The sequence below is a fragment of the Furipterus horrens genome, unplaced genomic scaffold, assembly GCF_987537825.1.
Source record: "Furipterus horrens unplaced genomic scaffold, mFurHor1.1.pri manual_scaffold_2, whole genome shotgun sequence".
NCBI lineage: Eukaryota > Metazoa > Chordata > Mammalia > Chiroptera > Furipteridae > Furipterus > Furipterus horrens.
The window spans coordinates 175,510,339-175,524,879 of record NW_028327172.1 but is presented as its reverse complement, the minus strand read 5'-3'; the positions used below and the strand labels follow the sequence as shown (position 1 = coordinate 175,524,879).

General features: G+C 36.5%; 1 protein-coding gene across 4 annotated transcripts in view; it reads right to left on the bottom strand.

Annotated features, from left to right (window-relative positions):
* Nucleotides 1–11,829, bottom strand: part of CENPC (centromere protein C) — a 76,246-nt gene extending 64,417 nt beyond the window's left edge. For all 4 annotated transcript variants that reach the window (XM_090266814.1, XM_090266812.1, XM_090266811.1 and 1 more), the window contains exons 1-4: nucleotides 11,606–11,829; nucleotides 5,907–5,953; nucleotides 4,708–4,778; nucleotides 3,894–3,988 (exon numbers count right to left, since the gene is read on the bottom strand). In XM_090266814.1, the coding sequence (XP_090122940.1) occupies nucleotides 3,894–3,988; nucleotides 4,708–4,778; nucleotides 5,907–5,953; nucleotides 11,606–11,623 (231 nt within the window). In that variant the 5' untranslated portion in view covers nucleotides 11,624–11,829. The remainder of the gene's footprint in view (nucleotides 1–3,893; nucleotides 3,989–4,707; nucleotides 4,779–5,906; nucleotides 5,954–11,605) is intronic.
* Nucleotides 11,830–14,541: the final 2,712 nt, after the last annotated feature.

Here is a 14,541-nt window from a genome sequence, read left to right as displayed (position 1 = left end):
TTAGCTTTTCAGCCTTTAATTAGGAAACACCTACAAATCACTGGACATTTGACAAAGGGCTCTCATGTAAAAAGTAATGAGCAAAGTAAGCAAAAAAGGTACTTATAGAAAACAAACAGTAAAAAGACACACATGCTTGAGTACGGCAAACACAGAAGGGAAGAGGGGAGGCTATGCTAAGTGAAACAAAGGAAAATCCACATGAAATCAATGGTGAAGGGAAGGAAACTGGGGTTCAAATCGATGAGTTAGAACATAGGGAAGAAATAAACAGACAACCAGTGCAGAATGAAGAAACAAGAATTGAAAAAAAATAAGGAGAGGATTAGGAACCTCTGGGACAACTTTAAATGTGCCAACATCCAAATCATATGGACGCCAGAATGAGAAGAGGAAGAGCAAAGATTTGAAAGTTACTTGAAAAAATAATGAAAGAAAACGTCCCTAATTTGGTGAAGGAAACAGACATACAAGTTCAGGAAGCACAGAGAGTCCCAAACCAGGGGGACCCAAAGAGGACCACACCAAGACACATCATAATTAAAATGTTAAAGGTAAAAGAAAAAGAGAGAATCTTAAAAGCAGCAAGAGAAAAGCAGAGAGTGACCTACAAAGGAGTTCTTATAAGATTATCAGTGGATTTCTCAAAAGAAGCTTTGCAGGCAAGAAGGGACTGGCAAGCAGTATTCAGTGATGAAAAGCAAGGACCTACAACCAAGATTACTCTATCCAGCAAAGCTATCATGTCGAGTGGAAGGGCAGATAAAGTGCTTCCCAGACAAGGTAAAGCTAAAGGAGTTCATTATCACCACACCCTTATTATACAAAATGTTAAAGGGACTTAAATTTAAGAAAAAGAGCAACACTATGAACATTAAAAAAGTGACAACAAACTCACAACTATCAATAATAGAATCTAACAAATAAAAATAAACTAAGCAAACAACCAGAACAGGAACAGAATCATAGATATGGGGATCATTTGAAGGGTTATCATCTGGGAGGGGAAAGAGGGAGAAACGGGAAAATGGTGCAGGGACTAAGAAGCATAATTGGTTGGTACAAAATAGACAGGGGGAAATTAAGAATAATATAAGAAAAGGTGAAGCCAAAGAACTTATATGCACAACCCATGGATATGAATTAAGGGCGGTGGGATTGCTGGAGAGAAGGAGGGTTCTGGGCAGAGGGGAGCAAAGGGAAAAGAAATTGGGACAACTGTAACAGCATAATCAATAAAATAAACTTAAAAGAAAGAAATCTTTAAAAAGGTATTAGAGGAACCTAACATGAAATGAAATGTCAGATCACTAAAGAAAAATGACAAGATCCTAAAAGCCTGCAAAGACAAAAGGAAGTCACTCACACAAAAAAATAAGGAATCATAAGGGTATCCTCAGTACAAAGAGATAAAAGAAAATAGAACATGTCTTTTAAAACCTGAAGGAAAATACTTTCCAATCCAGAATTCTGTACCCACCCAAATTATCTATCATGAGCAAAAATCATGCTATTTTTGAACATTTAGGTCCTAAATTCTCAGGAGGCTATAAAAAATGAGCCTCAACTATGTGACAAGCATAAGGGTAAGAGAAGGGAAAAAAAAAAAGAAGAGGAGAAGAGAGATCTATGAGGGATATCTTCAGGAAAAACAAATTAAAATGATAAATTACATGAGAAAAGATTTATATTTTTTCCACAGAAAATGGTGATAAATTAGTCATAGGTACAAAAAATTGACAAATGGAAAAAGACAGACAATTAAATCAAGAAAAAACTCAGAGACAAGCACATGGTAAAACTGTGGTACATCCATAAAAAGAAATGAATTACTGATACTGATGAATCTCCAAAGAAGTATCCTGAGTGGAAAAGTCAATTCCAAGAAGTTATATAATATATGACTCCATTTATACAATATTCTTGAATGACAAAAATTGTAGAAATGAAGAACAGAGGTTTCAAGGGTTAAAGAGGGGGTGAGGGCAGGAGGGAAGTGAGTGTCACTATAAAAGGATAAGAGGCATCCTGTGGTGATGGAATTGTTCTCTATCTTGTCTGTATCGCTGTAATATCCTGGTTATGATATTGTACTACAGTTCTGCAAGATGTTACCTTTAGAAAAAAACTAGGTAAAGAGTAAATGGGGTTATACTCTATTTACTATAGCTGCTTCTAAATCTACAATTATCTCAAAAATAAAAGCTTGGTTAAAAAAAAAAAAAAAGGCAGAGGCTCCCAATAATATTTCTACAGCTTAGATTCTTCTCTCCTTTCAGGCAGATTAAATTGAAATAAGCAGATCTTCATTCTCTCAAGGATTGAGCTGGGTCAGTCCAAGATAAAATTTTAGTAAGAAGACACAGTCACTTAGAGTCTGCCCTATTCTTCAGAATGAGTTCTCCTGGGAGACAGAGAGCCTCATTTGTCTCCTTTGCCCTAAAAGATGGCAAGAAACTCAGCGCAGCCTTTTGGAGGTTTTTGCTAAACTTTTTTAGCCTCTTGCCCCATATTGCTTCAAAATCCGGCAAATGCCTATTTTTGGTGGGCTCCTTTCCTACAGCAGGACTGTGAATTCTTAGCATAGCAACACTACAGATTTCACTCCACCTTTGTGGCCTAGGATTCTAAGCCACTCCAAAACTTACAAATGTTCTTTATAAAAGTGGCTATCCATTTGGGGTGCCTCTGGATTCCAATTTGTCATGCCAGCTCTGCACAGCTGACAAAAACTCTTTCCCTCAGCAGACTCTCTATTTCTAAAACAACCAAAAACCCTCAGCTTTTCCCCAAAATTAGCAAATACTCTCAGGGAAGAAACTGACTGACAATTGTCAACTCATTTTTTTTTTAATACTTGTATTTGCTTTATTTTTAAAAAGAACTTGAAAAAAATTTTTTTTTCTATTACAGTTGTCCCGTTTTTCTCCCACTGTCACTCATCTTTTAAGGATTCTTCTCTCTTCAGAATTTTAGTTCATCTAGTCCTTGTTCCTTCCGCAGCTTCCCATGCCTCTAAAAATATGATACCTTTGCATTTTATTCTTTTTTTAACTAGCTATTGCAGCAGGATTACCGGGCCTATTACAATCTGTTACATGCTACCTAGAAAAAGGACCTCTACCACAACCCTGATAACAAAGCCCTACAAGATTTTCAGAAAAGACAGTATTATTCATGAGCATAAATGCAAAGATCTTCAATATTAGCAAAGAATATCAAAAACAGTTAATACTTTGGGTCCAAGTAAACTTAAAACTGATTTATCTTTCAAAAATCAATATATCACATTGGAAAAAGTCTCTCAATTGTGAAAGAAATAGTTCTGTGTTCACTCCATGCAGCCAAAAGGCTATATATTTAATTATGTTTATACCAGTTTCTTATAAATATTATTTATAGCATTACCTCCAATTAGTATTATACTTTTGAATAATTTTTCTTCAATCATTAGTTTCAAAAACTCTATTTGAAAGTCTGCCATTTTGCAGTTAAATCAACCTGACCTCTTAAGATACATAATCAATAAAATATTGATTTCCCCACATAGCAACAGATTGCTTCGGTTTTCAGAAAACAACCAAACTTGCCAACTTAGGTTAAGAACTTCAAAAGTTGCCCACTTTCCTAAAAACCTAACAAGTTTTTTTTTTTAGAAGTAAGAAATTATTGTGTTATAATATGATAATTCAAATTTCCAGACCTCCAATTTCAAACATAGGAAATGACAGTTCAAACTTTTCACAAATATCTCCAAATTTTATAGAAAAATCAATGGGAATATAAGATTCCTTTTAAGAATAAGACAAACAACTAAAATGTACCTAACTATATTGTGTATTGCTTAACTCATTACAATATTAAACCTGTACCATCTTTTCTTTTTGACTTACCTGTCTGCTTGGTGACTGAAGACAAGTGTCTTTTATTTTAGGTGTTGAATAAAGCACTGATTTTGTAGAATTTACGCTAAAATCATTGGCAGGACCTAAAAAATAAAAGTAAAAAAGTAAGAAATATTTAAAAATAAAGTAGTAGAAAATCTTTTGGTTACAATTAAAAGAAGGTCTACATGACACATAAATAAATCTGTTGACTCTTTAAACACAATTAGCTTAAATGAAGTACAGACATCAATTTAATATTCAAATATTCCTAGAATGCATCAGGAACTAAAAGATTCAAGCAAAATTCTGAAGAAAAATGTGCCAGATCTTTCAGAGCTTGTACAGAAGATACTTTTCCATGATCTGTGTTTATTTCTTTGATTGGCCTACTTTCATATTCCAATACCTTCTGACACTAACCAGTACTTAGAAGATTTTGACATAATTCACCATTTCTTTATAAATGAGTGCAAATCACCAAGTATTATTTCAAGCTCTCCAGTGACCCCAAGAATTCTGCACATTTCTATTACATAATATACTTTCTCTTGTGTATGATAATTACTTATGAATTTCCAGACTGTCAGAATCTAGTGAGAACTAAAGAGAATGACAATTATTCTCATTTTTGCCAATATTATTCTCAGGGTACCAGATGATACTGAATACATGAAGGATTGCACATGTACTCAAAAGTCCTAGGAAGATATTTTATAATATTTAAATGCTGAAACATATTTGCTGCATTTGATATTCATATGAGAAATTCATATATTCATCCATCCAGACCCTCAAAGTCCATTTGGAAATCAAGTCTTACTTTTTTCTGCAAAGCAGTCTTGTAAGATTACCAGTAAGTTCTGGTTTTGCTTCATGTTAATGCCAGGCACACTAATAAAAAGGGAAGAAGAAAAAAAATTTAATATATTATTTCCAGACAATATTTGTTATTTAGGTTACCATCTACTTTGAAAATTCCCTGTCTCCTTATTATAAAATGTTAATTTACTTAATGGGGAAATAATCACCTTTACCATCTGAGGACAAAATACGTACGTGACTGCAAGAGTTTCCAGAGAAGTATGTGAAGTAGTATATCATTATCTACATTAATTAATTCCTTGACAGAACAGCCATATCTAAAGCTGTTTTAGGCTTTAGATGTATCTAAACAAGAACACAATTTTTCTTTAACAAATCCATTTAGTCCTGAAATTCTGTTTTAATAAAGACTCTACTGTCACAAGTCCAAAGTAACATAGTCTTCTCTATAAGTTCTCAAATACACTTTTGGTTCAGTATCATTAATCTTAGCAGTAGCTTATGAATATAAATTTTTAATTAAAAATTGTACTGAGTTAATTGTAAATTCACATGCAGTTGTAAAAACTAATATAGAAGAGATCCCTTGTTTACTTTGTTTCTCCCATATTCCTAACATTTTGCAAAACTTGAGTATGCTATCAGAACCAGGATACTGACACTGATACAATCCACCTACAATCCACCAATCTTAATCAGATTTCTCCAGTTCTATATGTACTCATGTGTATATATATTTAGTTCTACACAATTTATCAAATGTGTAGTTCAGATGTCCCCACCACAGTCAAGATACTGAACAGTTCCATCATCACAAAGATCCTTTTATTGTCCCCTTTATAATCACACCCACCTCTTTTTTTAGCCCCACTGAGGAAGCAACGTCTTTCTATTACCATTTAATCCATTTTAAGGAGTGCTTTCTTTTCTATGGCTGTCATCAGTGATAACTGAGACTGCCTCTTCCTGGTCCATCATTTATCAGTTGAACTTCTTTTCTCACTGTCACTAAGTCATTGCATTGCTTGCATTACTATTTGTCTTTTAATATTAAATAACTAAAATGACTATACTTAGTGGACATAAATATCATTATTTTGGTCAAAGGTAATACTTTTTCCTTTCTTTTTTAAAAATTATACTTTCTGAAGATGGGAAGAGAAGTCATCTTAAACTGTGTATAAGTATATAAATCACCTGGGAGGTCGGCAAAATCTTCTTCTGTAGCCATTTTTGAGATGATCCTGAAAAAAAAAAATCGTCAATTTGGTGTCTTTACTTAAAGTTTATTCAAATACAACTTATCTTCAAAGTAACTTCACCCCCAATATAAGCATGCCAGAAAATGTTATTCATTTATTCACTGAGCAAGTATTTATTAACAGCCTATTATATACTATCAAGAGGAATTATTCTCTACTTTTTGCAAATCTTTGCTTGTACTATTTCACACCCTGAGATTTATTCCATCGTCTTCCTCATCTTCCTTCACATTCCCCCATACCTTTTCTATCAACAAAATCCCAACCAATAATTATAATTGGTTGACTAACAATATCTACTTATCTCCTTTCCCTGCAGCTAAGTTCCTCTAAAATAATAGTACAGGACTAATAAAATGGCATAAAACAACAATGAAAAACAGAATGGAAGAGAAGACCATGTACACATGAATTTAACAACTTTTTGGAAAATGAAAAATAAATGAATCGTAATTGATGAAACAGAATGAAAGCAGTAGTAGCCTAAAGTAAGCTCTGAGAATGCTATTCTTGAGAACAAAGCTAATATGCCCAGAAGAAAGCCATAACTATGCAGAACTAGGAAACTAGAGATCTAGAGGAGGAAGAGTAAGAAAGGAAATAAAAACAGAGCAATTAAAACTAATATAGAACAGTAGATCTCCACTACCCTTATCCCCTTCAACAGAGAATTCAAAAACAGTATATCCACTATCTCAGTCTTAAATACAAACATGTATGGATTACTAGACCTTTAAAACGCTTAAAAAAAAAATCAAGGTGTAAAAATTTTGAAATAAAAATGAAAATGGCCTAAGAAGAAAGTAATATCAAGGATGAGAAAGAAAAAACAAAAACAAAAAAACAAGAAAACTCTAATCAGTACCTTCAACAGAGATAATACAAACTTAAAACTAAAGGGGCATACTATAAACACTAAACAGAAAGCAAGAAAAAACTCTTAATAATGAAAAGCATGATTCCCTAAAATAAAAATGCAATTAATTATGAAAAAGTTGATATTTGAGGGCAAAGGAGAGAACAAAACAAAAACAAAGAGGAGAAAGAAAAAATGGAGAAAGAATAAAATAAAGAAGATTCAAAAATTAGGAGATCCAATAGTCATTCCAGACAGAACAAAGAAAAAGAGTCATATTTTAAGGAAATATAAATCCAGTTTCCCAAATCTGTAGGACATCAGTAGCAGCATAATGAAGTTAAGATCCATACCTAGGAATATAATAATGAAATTTGAGAATTGAAGATAAAAGATCCTAGATGCTTCTAGAAAGAGAAAATAGGTAACCCCAACAACAAAAAACAGTACCAATCAATGAAAACAACAAGAAAAATAAAACACATAAACATACTATAATGGAGGTTGAGAACATATCTGAGATCATCTGGGCCCTATCTTTTAATTGTAAAATCTATAAAGTTAAATTTTCTAGTTACAAATTGGGTAGTAATCGGATGAATAGTATGTTTATAAAAATGGCCATATTATCAACACCAAATGTTTATTAAGCCTCACTGTTACCTGGCCCAAAGGGCAATACATGACCCCACTGTGTGTGTCCCTTCCCTTTACCCTACTCATGCTCTGGCATCCTGAGCTGCTACATCCTCCTGATTCCACTCTGAAGTTCCCACCCACAGGGATCCTGCCTTGCTTGGTCCCACCTACTGGCCTTTTAATTGATTATATTAGATTTTAAGAAACTTGAGAGCACACACTTAGTCTTAAGCTAGTTTATATTCTTCCCAGAGCCTTGCCTAGACATTGTATACCACACAGACATCGTTTTTTTCAAAATCTTGAGATAAAAATGTCTTCATTTAAAGAAGGTAAGAGTATTTCACATAGCCTGTTATCTTCAGGAAGTACCTAAGGAGCAAAAAGATGAAATCTATTTCATAGGTAGCAAAATAAGGAACAAACACATCAAACAAGTCTCCATTCATTTTATTACAGTCATTTGATGAAAAGTAACCCAAGCACTTTGGACTCTGTCCAGCACTCAGCATTCTGAACACTTAAGTTAACTCCTGAAAATGTTAGTTACCTACATTCCAAGGCCTAATTTAAGGCCACTCTTCTAATTTCACACAATAAGTTGAAAGATACATCATATTTGTATACATTTTTGAACACTAAATAAGACCTATTAAGTACTTTCTGTCTCCTCCTTCCTTTTTTTAATCCTCACCCAAAGCTGTTTATTGATATTACAGAGAGGAAAGGAGGGAGGGAGGGAGGGAAGGAAGGAGGAAGAGAGAGAGAGAGAGAAAGATACATCTATGGGTTGCCTCTTGAATGTGCCCTGACCAGGGATGGAACCCTGCAACCTAGTTATGTGCCCTGAATGGGTATCAAACCCACAACCTTTTTGGTGTACAGGATGGACATTCCAACCAACTAAGCCACCTGGCCAGGGCTGTCCCTCTTTTATGTAGAAAATTTTAAGGCTTAGATAGTTCATTCATAGACAAATATTAACTGAACACCTACTACAGGGCCAACTGCTATTAAGGCACACTTGAGAACAAGTTGTAAACAAAACAAGGTCTCTTTAATTCTCAAATCTTAGAATGTGAAAATTTTTAATTTTCAAAACAAATACTCAAAAACTGCCAATTTCAACTCATTTTTCAGTCAACTTCAATTTTAGTTTCTTCCATTCACTGCAAGAAAATATACACTTCAGCAGGGTTCCTAAACCCAGAACGACAAACATCTTGGGCTGGATGACACTGTTGTGAAGGCCAGCTCTATACACTATAAGATGATGCCTAGCAGCATCCCTGGCCTCCCCTTACAACCTGAAATTTTTCCAGATATCACCAAATCTCTAAGGGACAAAACCACTCCCAGTTAAAAATCACTCAAGTACAGGAATGATTAAGGATAATTTCTCCTCTCTCCCGTCTTTTAAATGGATTATGATGTAACATGAGCTATTAGAACTAGAACACTCTAAACAGCTGTAAGATTGTGATAGGAATTTGAAAAATAACTGTGGTTAAGACAAGGCAGACTGGGAAAAAATATTTGCAAAGACAAATCTGACATACAAAGAACTTTTAAAACTCAGTAATTAGAAAACAACCCAAATAAAAAGTAAATGGGCCAAAGACCTTAACAGACACCTCACTGAAGATATACAGATAGCAAACAAATATATGGAAAGGTCATTAAAACAATACTACCACTATATACTTATTAGAATGCCAAAATGTGGAACACAGACAACTCCAAATGCTGGTGAGGATGTGGAGGAATAGAAACTTCCATCTATTTTAGAATGCAAAATGGTACCAGACCCTTTGGAAAACAATTTGGTGGCTTCTTACAAAACTAAACATGCTCTTAACCATATAACCCACCAATCATATTCCTTTGTATTAATCCAAAGGAGTTGACCATTTACGTCCACACAACAATCTGTATATAGATGTTTATGGCAGCTTTACTCTTAATTGCCCAAACCTGGACACAACCAAGATGCCCTTCAGTAGGTGAGTAGATAAACTATGTACATCCAGACAATGGAGCGTTACTCAGCACTAAAAAGAAATGTGCTATCAAGCCATAAAAAAAAAGACATAAAGGATCCTTAAGTGCATATTACTAAGTGAAAGAAACCTGTCTAAAAAGTCTACATACTGTATGATTCCAGCTATATGACATTCTGGAAAAGGCAAATATAGAGACAGCAAAAAGACCAGTGGTTACCTGGGTTGGACTGGTGGGAAGATGAATAGTGAGCTCAGAGAACTTACAGGGCAGTGAAAATACTCTGAATGATACCATAATAATAGATACATGTCATTCCTTGTCCAAACCCATAGACTGTACAACACCAAGAGTGAACCCTATGAAAACTATGGACTTTGGGTGATAACGTGTCAATGTTAAGTTGTAACAAATGTACCACTCTGGTGGGGGATGTTGATAACGGAGGAGGCTATGCATGTGTGGGGGGACAAGGGCTATATGGGAAATCTCTGTACCTTCCTCTCAATTTTGCTGTAAACCTAAAAAAAATAAAATTTTTTAATGGTGAATTTTACTCCCTTTCTCATCCCCCAATATTCCTTTTTTATTATATAATGTAAATAATGTATGTGCTCACGGTAAAAAAAAAAAGTACACATTATACCACCCTTTCAAATATCTCTTGATGCATACAATATAACTTCAGTAGACCAGTGGTTCTCAATGTTCCTAATGCCGCGACCCTTTAATACAATTCCTCATGTTGTGGTGACCCCCAACCACAAAATTATTTTCATTGCTACTTCATAACTGTAATTTTGCTACTGTTACGAATCATAATGCAAATATCTGATACAGAGGATGTATTTTCATTGTTACAAATTGAACATAATTAAAGCATAGTGATTAATCACAAAAACAATATGTAATTATATATGTTTTAAGATGGTCTTAGGCGACCCCTGTGAAAGGATCATTCGACTCCCAAAGGGGTCGCGACCCCACAGGTTGAGAACCGCTGCTTTAGATAAATAAGTCGGTCGTCGGCAGCCGTCCGTCTCGAGAGAGGATGGTGTAGCTTCTTAAGAGTCTATCTGCACCGCCGAGAATGGCTGTGCAGTCCGACTCGGGAGTGACACGGTATCTGTCTCCTCCCGTGTTGAATCGACATCTTGCGATGACGCTGAAGCTACAGAGCCTGGGCAGGGTAATATGGAGGGTCTGCTGTTGCCCATGCAGTAGACCCCCCCTCTCTTCGCAGCTGAAGGGTCCAAGGGAAAGACGGAGTCAATACAGCTTGGCTTCAGGTGCGCCGCAGGAGTTGCCGGTGTTGACTACAACGTCAAACCGCCTTAGGGACTCCGGCTCCGGATTTTCTGTCGGGGTTTACTCCCTTAGCCTTTCCCCTGAAGAGGTATGCCGCAAGGCAGCGGAGGTTTTTTGGAGTCAGAGTTTTCCTTCTCTGATGTGCCCTGACTGGAAGATCGAACCAGCGACACTTAGCTCGCAGGCCGACGCTCAATCCACTGAGCTAAACCAGCCAGGGCACAGATAAATAAGTACATACATCGATGCCAAAGAGTTTCTTTAAAAGGGAAAGAAAGTAGAAATAGAAGTTTAGGATAGGGGATGACACAGTTTGTGTAATATATGGTAACCATAAGCGAAGTTTTGACATATAGATCAGTTACAGAAACATGTCAACAAAAAATGAGGTCCCTCCCCCGTCTTTCACAGCTTGCACCTTTCCACAGCTGCGCTTCAGAAAACGTTATCATTAACAGATTCTCCATAAATAACCCGCTTCTTGCAGACCAGCCTGTCCGAAACACAAGCACACTTACAAGGCATTTCGCCAGTGCTACAGCCAGAACATAATCTGGACTAGGAACCGGGGTTAGGCCAAAAAGTAGAAATCACAAGATTCCCTTAAGAGAAAGATGTCATCACGGCCGAAATTACGACAAAACAGTACAAGTAAATAAACTTTGGAATCGGCAAACAATCACTCCAGATATCAAAATATTCGCGCGGCTTTCCCACTGAAATCCCCAGTGTCACAGATTGGTCCCAAAGTTCCGTTCTCCCCCTTCCTGGCGCAAGGGCCGGTGGTGGCCGGACTCCCGCTCGCCTGACGCAGGCAGGACCGCACTTACCAGACCCGACGTGGCCATGTTCAGGCCCTGCTACGCCCGCGCAGGTAATCTGATGTGAGAGCCAACCCGGGCCGCGCCTAGAGGAAGCCCAGTACTGACAGGGTCGCGGGAGGAGCAGTTAGGCGACGAACAACAGGCACCAATATAAGCGGGAGGCGGCAGGAGAACGGGAGCTTGGAGCCAACCGGCGAGCGCTCACGGAACTCCTCACCCATTGGCTCCGACAGTCACAAACAGAGGTGCCTAGCGCTCTTCCTAGTTTGAAATGAGCTGCACATGCGCAAAACGGCCCGGGCGACCCAATAGGAGGAAAGCCGTTATAAACCTACTCCCTCATTGTACCCGCCCATAGTTACGCCCTTTCTAGTCCTTCCCTACCTTCTTCCCCTAGCCCCGCCCACTTCCCTACTCGGAGGATCGACAAGTAGGCGGACGTTCACTTCCCTGGCAAGGTCTTTGGAACCAGTTTTGTTCCTTGAGCGCAGTATGAAGCTTTTCAACGATTCTCTTATAGAGCACAAAGTAATCGTTTTTAATTTTTTTATTAAATGTGTGGGTAATATTTTCATGATCCATTGCTAACAAAATTATTTATATAAATATCGATCATTTAAGCGTGATGTCCTGAAAGAAGTACAAGATCAGAAGTCTTGAAACCTGCTCCGCCGACTCAGCTATATCATCTAAGACCAACAGTGGCACCGTTCTGGTTGTTTTCTTAGGTATATAATGGGAAAGCTAAATTAGATGCTCTGAGGACTTCTTGACTATTTTATGATTCTACGAATCTGTGCTATTTTTATGATTTAATAAAATTTTCCAAGGGAATTTTAATCAGAAAATAATTACTGAATAAATTCATTAATCAAGAGTTGAGCTAAGGCTTTTTTTCTTTTTTCCTTATTATGTGTGTAGGGAGACAGGTTACAAATTAATTCTGCCACAATGGGTAACTTGAACTGCTTCTCAATTACCTTGTCTGTTAGTGGGAATAATATCAAAGTTATTGAGATATTGGGTTAATTTCAAGATCTAGGTGAAATGCATGGAGGCTTGTAAGAATTGAATAATAAATAATGCAATTGGCATTATCATGGTGATTTTTAAAGTAGGTCTAGCAGTAGTTTTGCCAATCGGGCTACATTATATAATTTTATGCTGTCATATTTGGTATAAATAAAAACTTTCATATATTGAATGTGTACTATATTTCAAGTTCTATTGTAAATGTTCTCCATGCAGTAACTTATTTAATTCTTAGAACCTTCCTTTGAGAGAAGATGACTAATATTCCCATTTTATATACAGCAGAACTGGGGCAGGGTTTAAGTAACTTGCTCAGGATCACACTACCAGTAAAGGGCAGAGCTGGAGATGAACCCTGGTTTCTGACTCCAAACTGAGCACTTTATCACTACACTTTTTACCTCTGGAGGGAAATTTTAGCAAGTTTGATCATAGATGTAAAGTTCCACATGTAAAATTATATCCCTCTGCTTCCACTGAAAACAGTACCCCTTAGAGGTATTTTTGAGAAACTTGAAATGCAATGACATGCTGGTTTAGAGCTCAGGGTATAAAGAGTGTCAGGGATTAGCTGCTCCTTTCTTGAGAGAATATAGAGCAGCACCCTTATGAAAACAAAGTTATGGAGACTCCATTGCTCCCAAACTTTTCAGTCCCCTCCCCCGTGGTTTTAGCATCCCAAAATAGGATAGCTAGTAGCTTTAGTAATGTTTATAAAACCCAGATTTGTCATTATAGACCCCCACCCCCTCAAAATACATCAAGTCACTTATGAACTGCTATGACAACTGACTCAGTCTTTAAGTTTTCTTTACAACTACTTATCCAGGTAAAATGTGTGTGTGCATTTATGTATCTGTTTATTGAAGTATGTGTATTAGACATGCATATAGGGTATAAAGTACCCAGAAATTTAAATAGGAGAATATAAACTTTTACTTACTTATGACTTTGTGTAGGTAACTTAAAATTTGTAATTGCAAAAACTACCTTAAAGAATATTTTAGACCTTAAAATTACACTCCATAAATCAGTTTGCTCTAGAAATGATAACATAGTTGTAATAACTTAAAACTTGCTAAAATGAAATAAGTTTATGTGGATAATTTTGAGTTCCTATTTTTTATTTTAGAAAGAGGGGGAGAGAGAGAATCATCAGTGTAAGAGATACATAGACTGGCTGCCTTCCGCATGTGCCCCAGCTGGAGACTGAACATGCAACCGAAGCATGTGCCCTGACCAGGAATCAAACCAGTGCCCTTTCAGTTGTGGGATAAAGCTCCAACCAACTGAGCCACATCAGCTGGGCTAATTTTGAGTTTTTAAATATAAAATATCAGTTATTTTCTTTTTATTCCTTACTGTCAAATATTGAGTACATTCTGTTAAGTACATTAATTTAAGTAGCCTTTTTAAAAAATTATCCTCAGGTAGGCTCTATTAGGCTCTTAACAGCCTAGTCAATAAAGCGTGCTTACAACATGCAGGTATGTGGCAACAATGGTCACACGCACACGCACACAGTTACTTTGCAATGGGTCCTTAAGGTCTGCACTGAGTACTATATAAATTGACTAACCTTTACGTTTCTGAAATTACCTCTGATTTCCACCAAATATGATATGGGTAATGATAAGGAAAAAAAGCATACCACGATGTTCTAAATTAAATTGCAGTGGCCAGAGAGTGAGCAAGACAGAACTGTTAGTTCGTTAATGGCTGCAGGCAAGCTAACAATAGACTTCTCCATTCCTGTTTTGCAGTTGGGATTTCAAATTTATTTCCACAGATAATTTTAGCCAGGTACAATCTAAGTCCAGGGGTCTCTGTTTATTGCTTACACAAGGGATTTCCAAATTCTGCACACAGCCAATCCACAATTCTTTACTGATATCCCAGAGCTGGCCCCG